Source organism: Nematolebias whitei, chromosome 7, assembly GCF_014905685.2.
Source record: "Nematolebias whitei isolate Nwh7 chromosome 7, NemWhi1, whole genome shotgun sequence".
Lineage (NCBI taxonomy): Eukaryota > Metazoa > Chordata > Actinopteri > Cyprinodontiformes > Rivulidae > Nematolebias > Nematolebias whitei.
The window spans coordinates 42,543,813-42,566,867 of NC_056504.1; the positions used below are offsets into that span (position 1 = coordinate 42,543,813).

The 23,055-nt window shown below is 40.6% G+C and overlaps 1 protein-coding gene across 1 annotated transcript in view; it reads right to left on the reverse strand.

The window, feature by feature from the left end:
• The window catches only part of LOC119412850 (low-density lipoprotein receptor-related protein 1), a 151,952-nt gene that overhangs the window by 40,820 nt on the left and 88,077 nt on the right, over window positions 1-23,055 (reverse strand). The window contains exons 15-33 of the mRNA XM_037679887.1: window positions 22,912-23,037; window positions 20,925-21,065; window positions 20,430-20,555; window positions 20,224-20,340; window positions 20,052-20,132; window positions 19,814-19,864; window positions 19,014-19,181; window positions 14,350-14,532; window positions 13,519-13,716; window positions 13,171-13,416; window positions 11,743-11,940; window positions 8,719-8,923; window positions 8,419-8,583; window positions 8,088-8,332; window positions 7,824-7,955; window positions 5,725-5,952; window positions 3,941-4,115; window positions 1,496-1,590; window positions 1,267-1,416 (exon numbers count right to left, since the gene is read on the reverse strand). Coding sequence (XP_037535815.1) covers window positions 1,267-1,416; window positions 1,496-1,590; window positions 3,941-4,115; window positions 5,725-5,952; window positions 7,824-7,955; window positions 8,088-8,332; window positions 8,419-8,583; window positions 8,719-8,923; window positions 11,743-11,940; window positions 13,171-13,416; window positions 13,519-13,716; window positions 14,350-14,532; window positions 19,014-19,181; window positions 19,814-19,864; window positions 20,052-20,132; window positions 20,224-20,340; window positions 20,430-20,555; window positions 20,925-21,065; window positions 22,912-23,037 — 3,030 coding nt within the window. The remainder of the gene's footprint in view (window positions 1-1,266; window positions 1,417-1,495; window positions 1,591-3,940; window positions 4,116-5,724; window positions 5,953-7,823; window positions 7,956-8,087; window positions 8,333-8,418; window positions 8,584-8,718; window positions 8,924-11,742; window positions 11,941-13,170; window positions 13,417-13,518; window positions 13,717-14,349; window positions 14,533-19,013; window positions 19,182-19,813; window positions 19,865-20,051; window positions 20,133-20,223; window positions 20,341-20,429; window positions 20,556-20,924; window positions 21,066-22,911; window positions 23,038-23,055) is intronic.

Consider the following 23,055-nt stretch of genomic DNA (forward strand, 5'->3'; position numbering starts at 1 on the left):
TAAACGCTCTAAAAGAGCACAGCATGTCATGATTTCAGCTCTCTGCCGCCTCTGCTCTCAGCCACCTGCAAGCGCTCTTGGCCACGCCCACTTCTCCACTCTGCACGGTGAACAGCTGATTAGCTGCAGCAGGAAGTTTATCCTGCAGTAAGGGCTGCACAAATGTGCAGCAGGTGCTAAATTATTTAAAATAATTTACTGTAAATAAAAACTCCATGCCGATCGTGCGGCTCATTCATCAATCAGCCGTGTGTCATGTCCAATCTTATTTTGAAAAACCGCGATAGAGCACCAAAATGCAGGAAATCACACCTACTTTATTCAAAATTTTCTGGGAGAGGACCCCCAGACCCCCCCTCTGGCCCACCCACCATTTGCGTTCCGGCATCAATCAGTTTACCAATGAAGCCAAGTCACTTGGTCTGATTATGTTTTGGTTCAGTTTGATGTAAAAGGTTTTCTGTAATAATTTGAAGAAGTAGCGATACATTTATGTTCATTATGTGAATAGGTAAAGTTTTAAAGTGGTTTTTGATACTGTTAATTTTCTCAAAAATGTAATTTTTGGAAGTTGAAATAAAAAAAAATTGTTAATTTTGTGTGTCTTGAATGAAAAATACCCCGTTTTAAAGTATAACAATTTATAACAATAACAACACTATTAAAGAACAGGTCTGAAGTATTTATTACACAAATATTTCCATTGCATTAAAGAGACAAATTGAAGAAAATGATTTAATAAACATGAGTGTTATAAAGAAGACCCTAAAACTTTTTCTCTCCTGTAAGGGGTTCCTGAACCCAAAATGTTTGAGAACCCCTGATATAACTAACTAAAACTTAAAAAAAATAAATTAAGTAATGTATTACATAATCAGTGAACCAGCTCAACCAAACAACGCAGCATTCCTGAGTGATATAAATACATTTGTGATAAATATTGATAAAATAATTGAGCGTGTCTAAAAATAAACTTGTAAAAACAAAAACCTTTGTCTAAAATCTACTGAGCTAGTTTAAATAAACCATAAACTCTACAAGTAGCAGGATTTGGATTTGCAGCAGCTTTAAGACACGTGAGCAACACCACCGAGGTGCTTTTAGTGACGCCGTTCACTAAGAAGACACTTTTGTTCATCAGACACGGAAACATTTACTCACATTCCTAAATTCAGCTATTATCAACTACTATCAACTATTTACATATTTGTAGAAAATGGTGTTTAATCACAACAGGTCAAAAATGAACATTTTCCCATGTCGTACCCATGATGGCGAGAGCCGTTGCCTTGATCAGTTTGCCCTTGACCCCTTCGAGCACCTCCAGCTCAGAGCCGTCCAGTTTACAGCGGTTAATGGTGCCATTTGCAGAGCTGATCCAGTAAAGCTGCTCAGCATCAAAGTCGATGGAGAGACCTGCAAAACAAAGAAAAATGTACAGAAGTGTGCTCTCCTGCTGTGACACCAGGAGGCGCTGCATTGGTCGGAGTCTCACCAATGGGGCCTTTCTGGTTGCTGAAGAGGAGGCTGATGTTGGTGCCGTCTGTGTTGGCGATGCTGATGTTGTCCCCATCTGTCCAGTACAGCTTCCTGATGGAAGTACACACAAATAATCAGTGGACATAAGCAAAACTAAATGAACTCTCTGCACTTCATGTCTTCACTGTTGAGCAAACTTCACCACCAACAATTAGCTCTCACTTCACAAAAATCTTTTCATAATGTTGGCCTTTTATTGACTAAACTAGAACTTCATGACATGAGGAACATTTTCTACTGTTGTGAAATTGGAGTTGTGCTGCACTTAATCCAGTTTATAACTTTTTTTCTTTAAATCCTGAAACTACAGCACAACAGTCCAAAATAACTTTTTGAATATTCCTTATTTTGTCAATCCTAGTCTCAGAATATTGGACATAATTTGAATAGAAATGAGTGCAAATGCTCCCAAGCATAGATGTTTTAATTTTTAAATAATATGTTAAAGGAACCCCGTGACCCAAAATGGAAGAAGAGAGTAAAAGATAATGGATGGATGGATGTTAAAGGAATAGTTCTGATCTTTTAAAGAAGATCTATGAATGACAACAAACAATTGGTTTTTTTTTTTGTACCTGTATCATCAATATTATCAGTTTGAAAAAATAAGGTTTAACTTTGACCAAATGTACAAGTTAGTGGTTTGTCAGAGTGGGGACAAAACAAATGTAATTTATCCATCTTAAAATTACTCTAATACCTTCAATTTCACAGCAGTTCATACAAAAACTTTTTTTTTTACTTTAACATTGATACCAGTTTAGAAATGCACAATTAATTTGTCAGAGAAGTGCTCCAGGCTGCTACAAATAAAAGCTGCAGAAAGTGGAAATTATTTGTTCTTTCCTTTTCAACATTTTTCATTTACCCTTTATTTATACAGGTAGTCTCATTGAGTCATGAGTACTCATATTCAAGAGAGACCTGTTTTTTGGAGCAAATGGTGGGAGTTAAGAGCCTTGCTCAAAGGCCCAGAGTGGGATAAATGAGGGTGGAGGCAGGTGTGGGTGTTTCACCTTTTCCACCCACATTTTGATGTTGAGCCTGCGACTTTCCAATCACAGGCCCATCTTTAACCTCTGCGCCACCACTCCCCAAACACAACCACACTCCAAATGATCTGCACGGTTCCTTTCAGCTCATCATATCTAAGGTTTGTTCATTCGTTGTTGCAACAGTTCTTTTGTTCCCCCACGATGTGACATCGTGCGACTGTTTTCTGTTTGTTTGAAGGGTACGTCCTGCCTGATGGTCCACTTCCTGTGAAATCCAACCACATGCTTCAATATAAATGGTAAATTGTAAATGGACTGTACTTATATAGTATTTTTTTTATCTAATCAAGATATTCAAAGCACTTTACAACACAATCTTTGTCCTCATTTACCCATTCATACAGCACTCTACTAGATCTGTACAAAGCTCTGAATCTGTAGAGATTAAGCTTTATCGCATTTACGCACCAATGGGACAGTGTCTTGCCCAGGGACACTTCAACATGTTACTGCAGGTGGAATTGAACCCCCAACTCTCCTATTGGAGGACAACTGCTCTAACCACTCGTCCACAGCCGCCCCCTATAACATACTTGCTAACAGGTCTTTAAAATAAGGACAATCAGACATTTAAATGCTCACGTTTGAGGTTTTTGTGCAAACACACTAAGTGAATATCCTGCCATTTTTATGACCCCGCCCTCTCTATTTGAGGTCAAGTGTGTTTGTGTGGCAGAAGAAGCAGACAGCCCTGATGTATGGGTCTACCATCTGCTTCTCATTTTCACTCACGCCTACAGAGCTCAGATCGGAAACATTCCTCTGCTTTTCTGGGCTAAGTCCCGTAAAGAGACGAAGGTGTAAACTTTTCTTCTCGGATCTGAAATACTCACTAGTGCAGACATTCCTGCAGAACAAAAATAAACAAATAAATATAGAAGGTCTGTCTGTGATCTCTCTGCTTGGCCGAGAGGAGACTGAGACCAGGTTCTGTTTGGAGATTGTGGCGGGGGGCAGGAAGTTTCAGGAGACGAGATAGGAGAGGAGGGGGAGAAAAAAACTGATGTTACCAGAAGGGGACAGGATGTAAGATAAATACAGAGAGGAAAGCAGAAAAAGAGACGGAGAGAAAAACACAGTCTGGGGTTGTTTTAAATGCAGAAACTTTCAAAATAAAAAGGCAGCAGCTGAGAAGAATCATGACACAAGAGGAGAAAAATTCAGCCTGCTGCCTGAGTGACAAAACACTCAGAAATACAAGCAAAGCAATGGGAAAACTGAAAACCAGACTTTGCCTGTGTCTGTCAGCAGACTGTGTGCAGGCAATGTCCAAAGTCTCACTACATGTGGCATATTTATGAGTGTGGTGTGTATAAACATATATACTGTATATGTGTAGGACTGACCCTAGTACTGGATGCAGCACCAGACAGTGTGGTTTGTCCAAGCCCTGGATAACAGCATTTTTGAAGGAGCCGTCCAGTCTGGCAACGTTAATCTGCTTTTTATTGGCATCATAACTGGTCCAGAACAGGTTCCTGGACACCCAGTCCACTGCCAGGCCGTGTGTGTTGGGCAGATCTGAAGAAACATAAACAACATTCATTCAACCTTTATTTATACAGGTTATACATTGAGCCTCGAGGACTCATTTACAAGAGAGATCTGAATTAAACAAAGAAAACAGCTGAGGTACAGGTAAAACAAAAACAGCTACATTATAAAGTGATGTAGGAAACTAAAAACAGGAACATGTCTGCATTATTTTATGCCATGAACTTAGCAGATGTTTAAAATCCCTTAGAGAGGTCAAGGTCAAGAGCTTCAGATCGTTTTGCAAGATATTCCAGGAAACAGGAGCGGAGTAGGAGAAGGCCCTTTTGCCAAGTTCGGTCCTCACTGAGGGAACACTGCAGGTAAAAATGTCCTGAGAGCGCACGCTGTAGCTGCACTCACACAGAGACATGAAGGAAGAGATGTATGAAGGCAGCAGACCAAGAAGTGATTTAAAGATGAAAATGTACCAGTGAGAGTCTGCGTGAGGTTAATGATGTCTAGTTAACTAGCGAATACAGATTTTATAGTCAAAATCTCAACCAGACTCCTGAAATCAAACATTATAGGGAATAAATTCTGTAGTATAACCTTTTTTTTTAAGTTATTATTCATATGGTGTTTAAGTTTGTAGTTTACGAACAGACAATAGATTTACATTTATTGCTGGTAACTTCTGAAATATTTTTGACTTAAGTGTTTGCAAAGAGTGGTGAAAGCTGCACAGAAGTCTGTTGGAGTCAGCCTCCCCACCATCACAGACATCTACACCTCCAGATGCAGGAAGACCTGCATCATGAAGGACCCCACTCACCCAGCACACACTTTTTTGCCCCGATCCCCTTAGGAAGGAGGTTGAGGAGCATTAAGTGTAGAACCACTAGACTGAGGAACAGCTTTTACCCTGACAATGTTAGACTCATGAAACTCTAATTAGGATAATCACTGTGAAAAATCATATCATGTTGCTGCTGATCTATTTCATGTTGCTGCTGATCTATTTCATGTTGCTGTGTTCATTCATGCTCACCTGCTAACGTCAGACTCATGTTCAGGTTGCTGTTTAATACACTATTGTATATTATTACAGTTTAGCGTATATCTTAAATCCTTGTAAACTGTTTTTTTTTATAGTTTATATTTTTGCTATTTTTGAGTGTAACTGGGACCTTGAGTACACAATTTTATTCCACCTCATGTACCACTTGTGATGCGAATGACAATAGTCACCTTGAACCTTAAGCCAAAGTACTGAATGTTATGATCAAATCTTATTTTTTTAATGCTAACTTGTTTTTTCTTTATAGTGCAAAAAAGAAAAGTAAACAACAAGTAAGCATGTGGTTGTTGGATGAGTGTAACAAAAGGAGAAAATAGCTGGGAACAGATTCTGGGTACTAAAGCCTCCATACAAACAGCATTGTTGGAAAAGTGGTTTGGCTGCAGTATTTCTGTTAAGAATGGATTATTGTTGAGTAAAGGAGGCCATAAAATTATTAGGACTACAAGCAACCAAAAAATAGGTTTTAACTATAAAGTGTTATTTTTTAGTACATTTCTAAACTTCTTTAGAAACCATCAAAACATTTTTCAAACAAGACAGACCTTATCTGTCCTGTATCCTTTGCTTCCTTACCAGCAGAGACCACAGTCTCGACTCCAGTACCGTTGATGAAAGCTCTCTTAATGGTCTGAGTTCGCACATCGGACCAGTAGATCCGGTGCTCTAGAGCATCGTAGTCCACCACGGTCACGTTGTCGATGTCCGGCACCGTGAAGGAGATGATGTAGTTGTAATACGGGTTGTCGATGTCCACTCCTCTGATCTCTATCTGTCGAGCATACAGCAGGAACTGCCGGGATTCTGCAGGGGAGAAGAGATGTCGACATGCATCCATCAGGAGGAAAACAAAGTGAGAGATGAATCCAACAGCACAATCCATGAGAAATCGAAAACTGATTGTTGCAACAAAGATAAATGACTGTTGGTGATTTTGTTGCCACAACGAATCCAATTGTATCTTTGACTTGGGTTACTTTTTGTGGCTGAGTGACTCGATTGCTCAGACATGATGGTGAAATTTAATCAGTGAGGATACAAAACAACTACGATGGGCTCAACAGCCAATCATCGTTTAACTGTATGCAGCTAAAATAAAAGACAGGAAGACATGGAAGGAGAAATGAAGACAGAAGACTTATGATGACCATGTACTGAATGGGAGGAGTGGGGTTTTCACTGGTGTTAATGGCAACACAGCCTCAGTTTTGTTAACCCCAAAGATAATAGAGACTTCTGTAGAGAATATGAAACTAGCACAGAGATGAACAGGTCTGTTGGTGCTTTATATGTGAAGGCTTTTTCCATGTACTGAAAAGCATCATAAAAAACTTAAAAGAAAATGTTCAGGTTCTTTAAATTTTAGTACTGTAGAAAGGATATGTATAGTTAATATCATACCTGTTTCAGATAGGTCTTGAACCAGCCATAGTTTGGAGAGAAAGTTCAATTCTGACCAGACTGACAAGCTAATGGCTAGTCTGAGCAGGGCCAAAACCAAAGAACTTCATAGCAATTTGTACAAATATTAGTGTATAAAGATTTACACTGCCATGAATTTTGCGTTGACAGCAACCCTACCTTTTCAATAACATTTATAAAGCGATTTCACAGCCTACTCTAACTGACATTTTTTTCTCCCTTTGGAGCCAAATGACGTGCCAGAGCGTGACAGTCACATGACCAATTTCAGTCGCTAAATTGTGTTGATAGCCAAGTAAAACCAGAGTTATGAAAATAATTCACGCCACATCTTTTTCTGAAAATCCTCGTCATATCTGAAGCACATTAGAGCAAGAGGCAGCAGCATAGACAAGCAGACTCGGGGACAAAACACCCCCATCACCCTCCGCTTTCACTTCCCACCCCAGCCGAACAGATAAATAACCTCCCCCCTCCTTTATGACAGAGGCTCAAAGTTATTTGTCAAATGCCAAAAAAAAACTGCAAAAAGAAGAAGAAAAAGACGCGGAAGTTGAATGGAGTTTGGCGCACAAAAAAAGAAAGTGAGAGCGGGAGTGAGTCATGAGGTTTGAGAGATTTGTGATATTTAGCGCGTTTGGGTTTCATAGTTAGGGTATAGTTTAGTGTGTTTAGTGTTTAGTCAGTTTTAATGAGTTTGTGTCAAAACAATAAGATGATTTTTGAACGTGAGGCAGAGCTGCAGACCTGGTAAGACATTTTCATCAGTGATCAGTGTTTAAACTGTCTGCGTTCACCAACATTTTCATCGCACAGAATATCTATGTGTTGATGTTGGGAAAAACCTCCAGCCTCCTACTCTGAGCCGTTAGCCTCCTTCTCAGAACGTTATTGAGAAGGCTGACAACACACCTTTGTCTTGGCCTCATTCAGACTAACTGTGAACTCATCAATTTGGTCTGAAATAAACTCTGTTTCTCTAAGCTGAGGTTGTTCAAAGAGTGATCTACAACAGGTAAGATGATAATCGCCCATAACCTTTCCACAGAGCGCTAAATCAAAAGATCTGAACTTCTGCGTTAAAATAGTAAACAAAAGGCCCGATATACACACAACAAAGATGTAATGACAAAACCCTGCTGGGATTACACTGTGCTTTCAACAGTTTTGCCTAAAAATAACAAACAAACTGTTTGTGAGCTCAAACTGAAACTGAAAGTGTGTTTCCAGCGTGCACATGAGCTCAAACTCACCGAAGCATGTACGTTTGTCAGGGCCCAACTTCATGAGGTGAGGACAAGCGCAGGAGAACGTCTGGTTGTAGTTGATGAGGCAGAGGTGAGAGCAGGGCTCTTTGCCATCTTTTGTTGCACACGGGTTAGGAGCTGTGGAGAAACGAACAAAGAAAAATAACTTGTAAAATGTATATCCATTAATATTTCGTGTAACGTCTTTGTACCGCTGCATGCATCTGCGAGTCTCATTCATGGACAGATGGTGAGTTTGTGAATTCCTACCCAGTGGCTGTCTGGATGGGTGGTAGACCTGCAGGTCAAAAGGTTGGGTGTTGGTTCTCTGGACCACAGTGACGTTGCCTCCGGTCCACTTGTTTGCTTTAGCCAGCGTGTTGGTCCTCCAGTCCGTCCAGTAAACCTCTCCGCCATACATGGTGACGGCAAATGGATGGGAGAGGTACTCATGGCCCCTCAGAACCTCAATCAGTCCAGAACCATCATACTTGGCTGAATAAATCGCATCGGATCTGTAGGATGTACAACCTTTAGTTAACTTTCTCTATAGATTGTTAAAAGACAATAAGAAGGGGATTTTTTCCCCTCTTTGTTTGACCTGGCATCGATCCAGAGGATGCGCCGCTCCAAATAATCTACAGTGAGTCCATTTGGCCAGCCGCCGTTGCCAGTTTCCTTATGAATAGTCTTTCTGCCTTCACCGCTCATGGATGCAGCTTCAATCCTCGGTAAACTGGCATCCCAGTCTGTCCAGAAGAGGATCCTGCAGGGATGCACAAGAAGCACGCCATATTAAAAATACTGCACCACAATTACTGTAGAACAATATTTTTGCGTAGCAGTTTGTTGTAAATATGTTTGCAGGAGATAGAGTAAGCAATACAGTGCAGTCGTTTACCCATCTCGGGGGTCAAGGGCAATGGCTCGAGGGTGCTCCACATCCCCCGCCAGCAGCGTGGTCCTCATGGTGCCGTCTAACTTGGCCACCTCGATTTGATCCAGGTTGCTTTCCACCCAGTAAATATTTCCTGCTATCCAGTCCACTGCCAGGCCCTCGGGTGTAGCCAGCCCGTACTGGATCACCACATCAAAACTGGTCAAAGCTACAAACATAAGAGAAAAAAGACAGAACTGTTAAAACTGCCTAACCTGATCCTAATAAGGCTCTTCATCTGCAGTACGCCATTTCTTCAATAACACACAGGATAAGAGAAAAGAACTGGTGAGATTTTAAGTAAAATCTTTATAAATAAAAGTGTTTAAAAACAGATTTAATCCTAGTAAATTACACTAATTAACAAAGTAAAGTTATCAGGGATGCTGATGTCTCTTGTTGAACTTGCACTCTGTTTAAATTTGCAAGGTTAGAGGCTGTGCAGACTGGGATTTGCTTATGTCTTTTCAGATTGTATTGTAGCCCGAAGTCCTGATCTGCTGCCGAGCTTTATGAATTAGAAGACATACAACTGTATGATTGTGGCCTAATTGTAATCAAACCCTTGCATTGTAAATTGTAACTTTACGGACTGTTTAGATGCCTTGTTGGGGAGAAAACGTATAAAACTATAGAGGAAAAGGAGGATGTGATGCTACAGTACAAACCAAACTAATTGTGTGGTGTCGGGACTGAAAATGCACGTTTCTCAGACTCGTTCTAACCCTTTAATTTACAACTGCCTCCCTAATGAGAGCGACGAGTAATTATTCAGATGAGTCATTCATTATTGCGTTTGGAACAATGTTAGCACACCGACTTGTTTACAGTCCACAGACATAAAAACATGGCAGCGCAGGAACAAAATAAAGCGAGAGGCTACACAGACTTGCACACAGAGACGTATCAGCGTTATTGCTTCAGGAGGGGGGAGGTCTGCTTTGACAGAGCTGCAGGACATGATCGAGTGGTGTGACCTTTATGATGCCATGTCGCCTTTTCTGCAAAGGTTCTGTTACAATTAAAGGCTGAATTGGAGCCAGAGGGGTCTGAATTTTTAACACAAAGTTATTTTAAATTAGAAAAACAACAACAATTTGAAATTTTGAAACCGGAATGCATTAAAAAACACAAAACACTTAGTGTTCACACAATGTTTTGACAATTAGTGTCAATCATTAATGAGTAGTGTTTTAGTTTTTGGGCCATTAAAGTTTGAACACTTTTTGTAACAATGATGTCTTGGCTCATGTTTACATTTATACTCATTGACTGCAAACTGGAACTGGAGTCAGACCTCTTGTTTGCACAACTTGGCCAAATAAAGATAATTCTATTGTGTGAACGCTTATGAAGCATTCACACTATTGTGATCCATTTTTCTTTTGTACGTTTTTCAGCATCTTTCTCGTTCCGCAATTTTTGTGCTGGTTCAACAAATCATGAATCAAAAAACATTCAGCTCGTTCAGGAAAAGGGTGCTGTGACTTTTGGTATTGGTGCATCTTTAGCTTTTTGAAATATTTAGCCTTTTCTGCCACTTTTTTCCTCACAAAAAAATTAATTGAGCTCATTTTACATCCTTTAAATCTTTAGATCTGTTTACAACCTTTTACTGCTCCTTTCACATTTTGTTCTGCTTCAGGTTTTTTCAGCTGTCTTATGCAAGTTTAAACTTTTTTCTGCCAATTTCAGCTGTTTTGTTATCCTTTCAGATTCTTTCTGCTAACTACAACATTTTTGTGCTTCTTAACTTCTTTCTGCTAATTTCAGCTTGTTTAGCTCCTTTCAGTTTATTTCTGCATGTTTCAGCTTTTTCTACTATTTCAGCTACTATTTAGCTATTTTTATGCTAATTTTAGATTTTTTTTCAGCTAATTCCACATTTTTTGGACAAATTTTAAAAAAATTCTACGTAATTCAGCAAAAAATGTGCTCTCTCCACTTCCTTCTGAATTTAAACTTCTTTCTGCTTTTTTAGCTACTTTTCATCCGTTTTTTGCTCATTTCAACTTTTCCCTAATAATTTCCACTATTTTGTGCTAATTTCTGCTTCTTTAGCCTAATTTGGCAAACGTTCTTTCTGCTTTCTTCTGCTAATTTAAGCTTGTTCAACCTGTTCAGATACTTTTTTAGCATATTCTTTTCACCCTAATAATGCTAGTTTCAGCTTTTTCTTATTTTTGGCTACTATTTAGCAGTTTTTAATGCAAATTTTAGCTTTTCCAGCTAATTCCACATTTTTTAGCTCATCTCAGCTCTTTCCACATTACTCTGGTTGTTTTCTTCTTTCTTCCTTTCAGCTACTTTTTAGCCATTTTTTGTTGTTGCTAATTTCAGCTTTTTTGAGCTAATTTCCTAATTTGTATGCATATTTTTGCTTATTTAAACCTATTTATGCAAATATCTGTTCTTTCTGCTTTCTTATGCTAATTTAGGCTTCTTCTATTTCATCTACATTTCAACATGTTTTTTTAGCTAAGTTCAGCTGTTTTTCAGCAAGTTCTTCTGCAATAAGTATTCACACTGCATTTTTACAGGAAATGCAGTTTCTCTAGTTTTAATTATGAATTATTCATTAATAATTCACAAACAACACTTGATCTTCTCCAGGGCGGACGTACTGCCCTTGCGTTCCCCCGCACGCGCATGTAATGTCGGCGTTATTATGTGCTAATGTGCAGGATTTTTTTTTCATTATCATGCTGTTGACTTTCAAACAGAGGTTAAAAGCGTGTTAGGAATTTTTTTTGTCTCCAAACCCTGTGTGTCATTTTTCACCACTTTTTATTGTCTGTCCAAAAAGGTCTCACTTGTAAAAGAGTCTTCAAGGCTCAGTGTGATTTATCTGTTTAAATAAAGGTTGAATGAATGAATGCAAATGTGATGCAAACGGTTGTAGATGTTGTTACAATGACTGAAGCTGCAAATGTAAAAAAATAAAATAAAATAGCAGAAATCTCACTGATTTGCATTTTAAAAAATCACCTCCGTTCTCAGACAGCTTCCCTCTGTAGATCTTATCTTCCACCACATCAGTCCAATATAGAGAACTCTGGTTGAGATGGAAGTCCAGGGCGATGGTGTTTCTGAGGCCCGGCACCAACACGCTAAACTCTCCCTTGTTCAGGTCGATGCGACGGATCTCGTGACGATTTGAGAAAATTATGAAGGGTTTGAACGGATCTGTGGACAAAAAGAAGAAATTCTTTTTTCCCCAAGAGCCCACCTCAGCAACAAGATGTAAAACATTTGTTATGCCACTGCTAATTGTTATTTATATAACATGCTTTTTTTACATAGCTAGGAAGCAAGGAAGAAGCGGGTAAAGACAATGGATGGATGGATGGATAATCCTGGTTTAATCCCTTTGGTTTATATCCTTTAAAATTGTATAATTGTATATGTAACTTCATTTTATCTCTAAAGCTCAAACTGCTGATTTTTCTCCTTAAACTCTGCTGCAGAAACACAAAAATCTTGAGTTGCTTGAATTAAGAGTTCAAGCAATTTTTTTTTACAAACCTGGCAAAATATATGACTCATTTGTTCCACTGTTTTTCCCTGCAATCACAGCTAAATATTAATATTAAAAAAACAATTGTTTTCTGTAATTTTTGTTTGTGATGTTACCCTGGTTCCTTCATTACTATGGATATAAAGTAGGTGCATAAATGTGAGTTTGATCTGTGCTGCTGTTTCCAGGACACTTAAAATCTTCTCTCTCATCCTGTTTCCTGGTTAAATAAATTCAGAAAAAACACGTCAGAACAACTCCGCTTCACAGCATATAAAACATGTCAGCCATGTACCGCTGCAGTGGGTGACTTTTCCCATAAGAAAGGGAGGCCCGTGTTGAGAGGCTCTAATCCCGTGTAATGAAAACGCCAAGTAAATTAGACAGGAGTTATCTGTAGCTAACAGGCAGCCAGACGGGCAGCAGGATGAATGACAGGGAGCTGCTGGCTCGTCTCTTCGACTCCAGAAATGAAGAACGGCAGCAGAAATTCACGTTTCTTCCTCGGCTAGTTGCTGCAGGGAGATAACTACTGGACGGTCTTTGTGTGGATGATAAAATTTAAAGCTGTTGTAGTGCAACCGAGTGGTCTCTGCTTCCCACAACGCGGCTTTTTCTGACTTTTAATAAACAAAACAGCTGATGTTCTTATGGTTATTCTTTTGTTTAAAATTCTATTCATAAATAACTTCTTGTTTCCTCCTCATAAACTTCTATTAAAGCAGATAACCTCTTACTCCTTTCATTTTTTTGCTCAGCATGATATCAGTGTGCATCTTTCCAGCTTCAGTTTCATCTTCACAATGACTTCCTTTACTGTGGTTAAACATTTTAATTTCTTTAGTTTTTACTGACCAAACCTTCCACCTTCATCATCAACACAGGTAGCTTGGCCTTACCCATGCTTTTGCAGCTTTCCATGTCAGTCTCCAGCTCCCAGCCTTCATAACAGGAGCATTTCACGCTGAACTTGTCCTGCTCGCAGCGCTGACTGCACTTCAGATGCTTGGCGCAGAAGCTCTGGATCTGACAGGTCTTGTTGTTCGATCCCAGCTCCATGCCCAGCGGACAGGAGCAGATCACGCCCTCGCCAGGAGCCACAGTGCAGTTGTGGCTGCAGTCGCCGTTGTACAGAGAGCACAGATCTGTAAAACAGACGGGGGTGAGGAGTTAAGACATAGAGCTGAAGCTTGCTGTTCTGCGCTCACCTTGCTCTGAAGTGCAGTCTGAGTGCTTTTGTTTCTTACCACAGAGTTTCTCGTCGGAGCCATCTGGGCAGTCATCGGTGCCATCGCAGAGTTTCTCTGCAGGCAGGCAGATGGTGGAGTTGCTGGCGCACACGTGATGGGAGAGCTTACACACCAGAGCATCGCAGTTGTCCTCATCCGAGTTGTCCTCACAGTCACTGTCTCCGTCACAAACCCAGGCTTTACTGATGCACCGAGCTGCAGACAGAAGGCGGGGGGACTTCGAAACGTTCCACTTTTCTGCAAACGTGTTTACCTAACCAACAGAACTGAGCAAAACTCATCTGTTTTGCATTTTATTTCAGAGAAGCTATACTTGTAAAAAAAACAAAAACGTAATGTGATCAATGTTATTCAGTTTGTTTAGCCACTTAACTCTGACCAGTGAATTATTTAGGCATAAAAAGGCTCCTAAATTAAAAGGATGTGTTGTGTTGACATAAAAACAACTTTGCAAAGAATCCATTTTCATTTGCATCTTGAGGCGCCATTCAATCAGCAGCCTGTCACAATTACACAATTTGTTCCAGTGTCTTTAGTTAAATTTGTGAAAATCAGCAAATATAATACAGTTTGACTCCAAAATATGTATTTTAGCACCAACAACGTGCTTTCCAACGAGCGGTTAGCTGAACAGTTGCCATTCAGCAGATGGTCAGCTGAAGGTTGATGCATCTCATCTGTGTCAGATAGATTTTCTTTGTTTTGTTTCTTAAAGACTTTCAGATACTTTTAATTTGCTGACGGTACAAATGCTGGGCTAAAAACAGAATTAAGTTAAAAGTAGACCAAAACTTTTGCACAGCTTCGTATGCCTTCATGTCTCCTCACCTGAGTCTCTGCAACCGAACTTGACAGCTGGATCACACGTGTGCGTGACGTCCTCGCAGCTCTTCTCGTCGCTCATGTCCATGCAGTCTGTGTCGCCGTCGCAGCGCCAGCGCAGGGGGATGCAGTGGCCGTCCATTCGACACTGGAACTCATCGGCATGACAACCACCAGGCGGACGCGTGGCTGCAGGGGGAAGGAAAAGGTGACAGAATACAAAAAAGTAATAATAAAAATAGTGATTAGTTCTTTGGAAAAAAATCTAGCTGGCAACAAGTTTGAACAACAGATTCAGTCACACCAGCTGACCGTGAATCATTCCATCCACTGCTGTTCTGCAAAATAACTAAATTATAAACCAAAAAAACTAAATTATAAACAAAAAAATTAAATTATAAACAGTCATGAACTTGAGTATACAGTAGTCCCTTGCTACTTTGCGTTTCAACTTTCATGGACTCGCTCTATTGCGGTTTGATGTATAATATTGTACCAAATATATATTTGTACAGGACACATGAATGTTAACTTTAATATTACACACGTGATTGGGACACCACTGGATTCAAAGATTCAAGGTTCTTTATTTGTCATTCCAACACATGTGGTACATGTGGTGGAATGAAATTGTGTATACAGGGTCCCAGTTACATCCAACAAAAGTGTTAAAATGTAAAAGAATAAACAGTAGTAAGATCTAAGTCAAGAACTAAGAAAAACATTAATAAAAACACTTATTCTTATTCGAACTAGATACTGTACAGTAAAAAGTTAACGAAAAAATAAAATACTTTGGACAGGCGCTGCCATTTTGTAGTTTTCTCTCAGTAAGCCTCCACTGTATCCCTGCTTGTAATAACCACATTTCCCAAAAGGCAACAGGGCCCCGCCCAGAAGCCCCAATTCCTTCTGCTGAAAAACTTGAGGGAAAGTTTTGTTCTGATCAGAAATAGTTTGGCCCTTATTACAGTGACTTCGGCGTCCAGCGGATGCAGAGAGCCGCACGGAACCCACTGAACCGGACCAGAACCAGACCTCCAGACCCATTGGTGAATCTTGAGAGCTGGTAGCTGGCTCATGAGGACTTCCGAGTGGGATGCACACCACCGCAGATCCGGTGCTGTTTCCGTAACCCATCGGGACTTTTTTGATCTAGACTTTGACTCAATCAACCAACTACAGTCCTGCGCCGGCCAACCAATGGTCAGCTCCCCCCCCCCCCCACCCCCATCCCCAAAAACACACATCGGTGCTCAAGAGCTGCAATGAACCGGACCAAAGCCGGATCCCCAGACTCAGCGAGGAACCCAAGAGCTCCTAGCTGACCCACGAGGACTTATAAGCAGGGATGCGCTGGTAAGTAAAATTTAGTAGCTACATATAAGTTTGTTGTTAAAATTAGTATTGTAGGTTTAAGAGTTTAGAGCATTGATTGTGGGCTTTGTCGCTGCGGGTGATGTCTGCAGAAATGAACCGAGTCGGACCGGAACCGAGAGCCACTCCTGTTCTGCCGAGCCGGTGAGTAAAATTTAGTAGCTACAGTACTGTACGTATATTGACGTAGGTTTAAGAGTTTAGAACATTGCAAGAGTATGGGAAGGGTTTCTAAAACCTTAAAATATAAATACTAAAATAAATATAACGTTGCTACTTTGCAGATTTTCACTTATTTTGGGGCGATTTGGAACCGAACCCCCACAATAAACGAGGGACTACTGTATCAATATAACGTGTTGAGAACTTTTATTCATTCTGTTTCTTGACATGTTTAAAAGGTGTCACTGGTTGTACCCAATGAATTGCTCACCACTAGAGACAAAATGACCGTATTGGATTGTAAACAAACTGAAAAAATATAAACACTTGCTCTGATTTAAATGTTGAGTCACATCTGGCAATAAAAGCATGCACGAATAAAACCCAGAGGTGAGATGCAACCACTCATTTGTGATAATAACAACCATCTGTCACAGCTGTGTTTTCTAAACACTGTCACACCGAATCAGACGACCGAGTCAAACCTCAGATTCAGGTCGTTGTTATTTTTTTTAAATAAAACGTTTTTATGCGTCATAAACTGGCCCGTATTTGAAGCAGAACTGAGAGAATAATTGTTTCGTGGGAAAATCTTATTGCCATTTTCTGAAGAAACTATTAAAGTGATGATGATTCATCGTGCCTTCAGGGAAACACACTCCCAACAAGAGACTCAGCTCTCCTCGGCTGCTGTTTTTATAGAAAACACAAATGTGCAAAAGGATCACAGCTGGAGATTGTTTTTTTTTTCATGACTGAAGGTAATGTTTGACAAATTACAAAACTTTTTTTTTCTGGCATATTTCCTTCAATCAGACGGAAATAGTTGGTGCAGCGTGATCGACTTTGTCTGGGATTTTAATCAAGGGTGTAATAAAACCAAATCTATTATATCTATTAAATAAAGGATGGTAGAAACTGATGCAACAACTCAAATGTTTACTTCAAAATATGACATTACATGTCTTGGAGTGTGTTTATTCTGCTGTTTTACGTTGAAAAATAAATAAGTCCCAGATGGTCAGAACATCTTCCTATTTTTCAAATTAATTAATTTATTTTCTTATTTTGATCATACATGTTTCCGATTTTAGAAACAGCTGATTGGGAACAATAACCATATTTTACCACCTCCTTAACTGATCATTTCCATTGTTTCTGCTTCAAGTTGTTGGAGCAAGTTGCTGCAACTCTTAAGGGTTGTGCAACCATCTTTAAACTAGTTACTCAAACTCGACTCGAAACATGAAAAAAAAAAAGCAAAGTTTCCATTAGAGTCTTACTGAATTCTATTTGCAGAAGTGGGCAGCAAGCCATACGTCCACGTATTACATGGCCAGTCTTTGTTGTAAAACTCCATTCCAGGCTGTGCACATTATTTCATTGACCCACGTCCACATGCCCACTGTGGCAGCTGCTCCAACGTTTAAGATTCGACCTACTGGAGTACCGTATTTATCGCTGTATAAGTCGCACCTTTTTGCATAAATTAGCATGCCCTGTGACTTTTACAGCGAAGCGACTTATTTCTGTTTTTTCCCCATATTTATAAAAATTTTCAGCTGAGATCTGATGATTTCATTAATTCTGACATGGAAAATATTGAACACTACCATTTTCATCCACTAGAGGCCCCTCGACTTATATGGCAAACCAAGTTTCTCATTAATAGGTAGAAGTGGCTATTAATGAGAGACTTGGCTTGCCATACCAAGCCACCGTCGTCTTGCTCCGGAACTTCTGGATCAAACGTCAAATCAGCTGCATTTCACCGCATCGCCCAGGCAAAATGCAGCTGATTTGACCATTAAAGTGCATTTATTAAAGAAAAGTTCAACTGAGACATGCCTTTGCTATAATTTCGAGCAAAAAAAATAATTGTTTTTAAGTGTTAATCTTGTTAAAGTCCTCCCGTGCACGCTCTTGCGGCTGCCGTTTGGCAACCAATAGATTTTTGTCACACCAGCCCACATTTCCAGGTGGACAGCGGTGACACATAACAAGTGCAACGCGTCAGCGGTGATGCATAATAGATGCAACTTATACGGCGAAGCGACATATTACTGATGCGACTTAAACGGCAGTGCAACGTGTACGGCGGAAAGTACGGTACTCTTTTTGAACAGGTGTTTTGGAAATGATTTTTCATCATTCGTGTAGGTTTTAGACCTGAACATTCAGGGCTCTAGCCTCTCATGTTTTCTGTCAGAAAGCTCCCGTGTAGGTGTCAAACTGCAGCGCTTGCATTCTTGAGATGAGTTAAAGACACTCACAATGGTTTTGTCACTATTTTGATTTTAAAAATTGTCGCACAAATTTTTGAAATGTTCAAAATTCAAGTAACAAGGCAGCACGCACGCCTCTGCGAGGAAACTGAAAACCTCAGCAGACTTTGTGAGACATTCTGGAGACATATTCGTGGTTGTACTGGAAGCAAAGTGAAATGCAGTGCGTGCTTCTTTTTTATATACTAAATCATTCACATCTTTAAATTTGAGCAGAGAAAAAACAGAACTGTAGTGCATGCATAACTATATCTCTTGTAATTGCTTTTATAGTTTAAAAATAATGCAAATTTTAATTGTTTTATGGTATGTTTAAAATGCTCAGCTCTAGAATAAAACAGTTTTGAATCATATTTGGAAATAGTTCTTTTTTAATTTTTTTTTACAAAACAGATAAATTAAGTAAAATAAATTACCCTCCTGCAGCTGCGGTGATTTCATGGCCTCTGGGTTTTATTCTAGGTTTAATTCAGAGCTATGCAATAGAAGGTTTTGTACATTCTGACAGATCCTTGTTTTAAGGGTAGCTATTATTAGGACACATCTGTTCTTGATTGAATGCATTGTAAAATAATACCAGATAATTCATAGAAGAATCGTTCTACAGTAGTTATTATTAGGCAGTCTATTCTGCAGGTTTGAAGCATGAACAAAAGCAGTTTTATAACTCACTTCAAAGCCAGAGAACTGAAAAAGTCAATTAAAAAGACTCAATAGGAGTCCTTTTTCACCAGGTAACTCAACTTTTTACTTTTCACTGATACATAGAAAATTAAAACAGCACTGAAGATGAATTTATATTGTCTGTAATAGACGTGTGGACCCCCGACAGCTAAATACACTGACTCTGATTGGTGCAGTTTGCATGGGTCTCATCGCTGTAGTCCCCACAGTCGTTATCTCCATCACATGTCCAGTAATCTGGGATGCAGCGTCCGCTGTTACATTTAAACTGAGTGCTGGAGCAGGAGTGACTGCAGCCCGCCTCGTCGCTGTTGTCCCCACAGTCGTTATCTGTAAAACAAATGCAGTGAAGCAACCCACCCTCTCAAGTTAGAAGGCGCCGCCTTTCTGAAAATGGAGCAAATATTTATGCAAATGTGCAGAAAGATGTAGGATATTGGTTTGTTTTACAGTGAACACATCATTTAACACGACAGTGCAAACAAATGAGATAAAATATGAAAAATGATGACAGAAACTGCATAGATCAAAACATGCACCATGAGGAAATGTACCCAGCACTGATACATTGAGCTTTGCAGTGTAGCGTCTTTAGCATTTCTGAGCAAATACTGACTTTAAAAAGCAGCCAAATGTAACTCTTAGCACATTTTTTCCCTAATTTTTGCAAACTGTTTGGGGTAAAGAAAATCTTATAGCAATATCTGTGTTATAGTAATAAAAAAAATACTATAATCAATTTTTACAAAGTGAAAAAAGTTATAATTAAGCACACAAAAATTGATTATTTTACTAATCAAGTTTGTGTAAAGAAACAGCAGTTTAGACCTCCGTGGAGGTCCTAAAGACCTCAGTTTTGGAGGTCAGTAGGGTTAGAAAAGCAGCCCTGACTCTCTCTGGTGAGTCCTAAAGCTCTGGCTAGCATCACGGCTGTTGCGGTGCATGTTGATCTATGCACTAACCGGGCAGTTTTGGACAATTCAACTCATCAGAGCCGTCCTCACAATCCTTTTCTGAAAGACAGAACCAACGAAAGACAGCACAGTGGGCAAAGAGCACAACACGGGACAACAAATGCACTAACGTACAAATGCACAAGATGACAAAACACAAATAAAAGCCTGGTGGTCCAACATGCAAAGTCAAATGTAACAAAAAAACAAGAAGATCAGAGCAAAGACACAAAGAGCCGACACTAACCGTTGTCGCAGCGCCAGTTAATGTTGATGCAGCGTCCGTTGTTGCAGGTGAACTGTGTGAGGGGGAAGCAGGTGGGATAGGCTGTGGACACGGTAAACACATGGCAGATTACACATTCACATGTCAAAATGACCTCAACAAGCAGGTGTAACATGAGAATAAGTCAACCAACCGCAGGACACAGATTCATCTGACCGATCACCACAGTCATCGTCCAGGTCGCACATCCAAGAGATGGGGATGCAACGCCCGCTTGCACACGAGAACTGATTGGGTGGGCAGGTACGAGCTAATATACACAACTAAACTGTCAGTGTCAACAGCAAAAGGCAACAGTGTGTATTAGAAATGTGTAGTGGGGGGAGTGTGTTTGGGTACCCGAGCAGGTGGTGCTGGATTCATCCTCATCATTCCCACAATCATTGTCCCCGTCACACAACCAGCGCAGAGGGATGCAGCGGTTGTTCTTGCACTTAAATCTGTCTGTGGGGCAGGTGTGCTGGTCTGCAGAGAATATAATAGACAATTAAAACAAAAAAATAGGAAAGGAAAGGAAAATGTCATTTATAGAGATGGGGGGAAGAGTGGATAGACGTGAGGTTAAAAAAGGAAAAGTCAGGGGCCTGTTTTGAACCACGTTCTGTTTAGTCTGGAACAAAAACCTGTCTGCACTTTTACCACAGATACACAGAACTATTCCAGATTTACTGACACTGCTACATTCTTTCTTGCACAAACGCACAGTTAAAGATTGTGCGTGCAGAAAAGCTTTGATCACATTCCAGCTCTTCCCCCTGCCTTTGCAGGCCACCATATGAGCTGGTAGCAACCAAACGTTTTAGATGTAGTGACCATGGATGCTCGGTAACTCACGGCACAGCTCAGGAGCCTCGTCGCTGCTGTCCAGACAGTCGTTGTCTCCATCACACTTCCAGCGCTCCTGGATGCACCGGCTGTTCTTACACGCAAACTCTCCTGGCTGGCACTGAGGAGGTGGGATGTAAGATGGGTTGGCTGGGAAGGAGAATTATAAAAGGATGTAAACAGAACCAGGGTGTAAGTTAGAAATTTTGCAGCCAAATCAAATTAAAGGGTTTGAGAAAAATGCTTATATGAAGATTAGAGTTATAAACACAACGTCAATTAGATATTTTATGTCCTATGGACATCAGCGTGGAGGGAGCAGCGCATTAAGGCGGAAAAGAAGCGATGTGTGGAAAACGAGGCGGAGTATTAGGGAGACTAAAGGCTAATGCTAACAGACCACCGATTCCAACCCTGAACCTGGCCAATGTCTGCTCTTTTGAAAACAAGCTAGATCTTCTGCGGCTAAGAGTGAGTGTTTTAGAGAAGATGAGGAACTGTGCTGTATGCTGTCTCATGGAAACATGGCTTAACAACACCATGCCTGACTCAGCCTTCCAGCTGGACAACAGCCTGCTTCTCTGGGCGGACTGAAATCAGCTATCGGGGAAGGAAGGACCCACAGCAGTATGCATACTGCAAGGAACAATCAACAGAATATGCCATCTCCTCTGTGGTTCACACTGCTCTCACCTACCTGGAGCAGAAGGACTGCTTCGTCCATATGCTTTTTGTGGACTTCACATTCACCTTCAACATCCTGATTCCCTAGACCTTGATGGAAAAACTACTCACACTAGGATTAAGCTCCTCCCTATGCAACTGGGTCTTGGATTTCCTAACCAACAAACCGCAGTCTGTGAGGGTTCACAACTTCTCATCCACCATAATCCTCAGCACTGGCTCCCCTCAGGGCTGTGTGTTGAGCCCCCTCCTGTTCACTTTGCTCACATATGACTGTGCAACTACCCATCCAGGTTATCATAGTGTAAAGATGATACAGTGGTGGTTGGTTGGATGCATCACAAACAATGATGAGTCTGGCTACATGCAGGAGGTGGAACACCTGGAGACCTGGTGCAGGAAGAACAACCTCTACATTGATGTGAAGAAGACGAAAGAGATGATTATAGATTTCAGAAAAAGCAAACACACTTTTCCCCTCCCCCACCCCCGCACATAGGAGGATCTGTGGTGGAAGTGGTCTCCATTTACAAGTACTTGGGTGTGCACCTCAGCTCGGGCAACAACACTACCAGTCTGATCAAGAAAGCACATCAGCGACTCTACTTCCTCAGGTGACTGAGGCGAGCTGGTCTGGGAAGCTCAGTCCTCACCTCCTTCTACAGGTGTGCAGTGGAGAGCATCCAGTGCTCCAGCATCAACGTGTGGCATGGAGTCTGCACAGCTGGAGATAGAAAAGCTTTGCAGAGAGTGGTGAAGGCTGCACAGAAGACTGTTGGAGTCAGCCTCCCCACCATCACAGCCATCTACACCTCCAGATGCAGGAAGAGGGCCACCTGCATCATGAAGGACCCCACTCACCCAGCACACACACTTTTTGCCCTGCTCCCCTTAGGCAGGAGGTTGAGGATTATTAAGTGTAGAACCACTAGACTGAGGAACAGCTTCTACCTTGAAGCTGTTAGACACATCAATCCCTAACCAGAAAAATCACTGTAATGCCACTTTAATTGTAGATTTATCACTTTACCTGTGATGCTGATTTCTTAGCTTAAGCTGCTGTATTCATACCCATCTTATCACAACAGACTCATGTTCAGGCTGCTGTTTAATACACCATATTATATTACATTATTATTGTTTAGTGGATATCTTAGATCCTTGTATACTGTTTCTTTTTCATACTTTACATTTTATACTTTTGTTGGCTGCAACTGGGACCTTGAGTACACAACTTCGTTCCACCTCATGTACCACATGTGATTCGAATGACAATAAAGTCACCTTGAACCTTGATCTTTTACATTTTTACCTTTGCAGCTGGTGTTGTCAGTCGGGTCTAGTACCTGGTCCTCTGCACAAGCACACTGCCGACCTCTTGGTATGGCCAGACACAGACTGCTGCAGCCACCGTTAGACACACGGCATGCGTTAGAGCCTGACGATGGAAGAACAC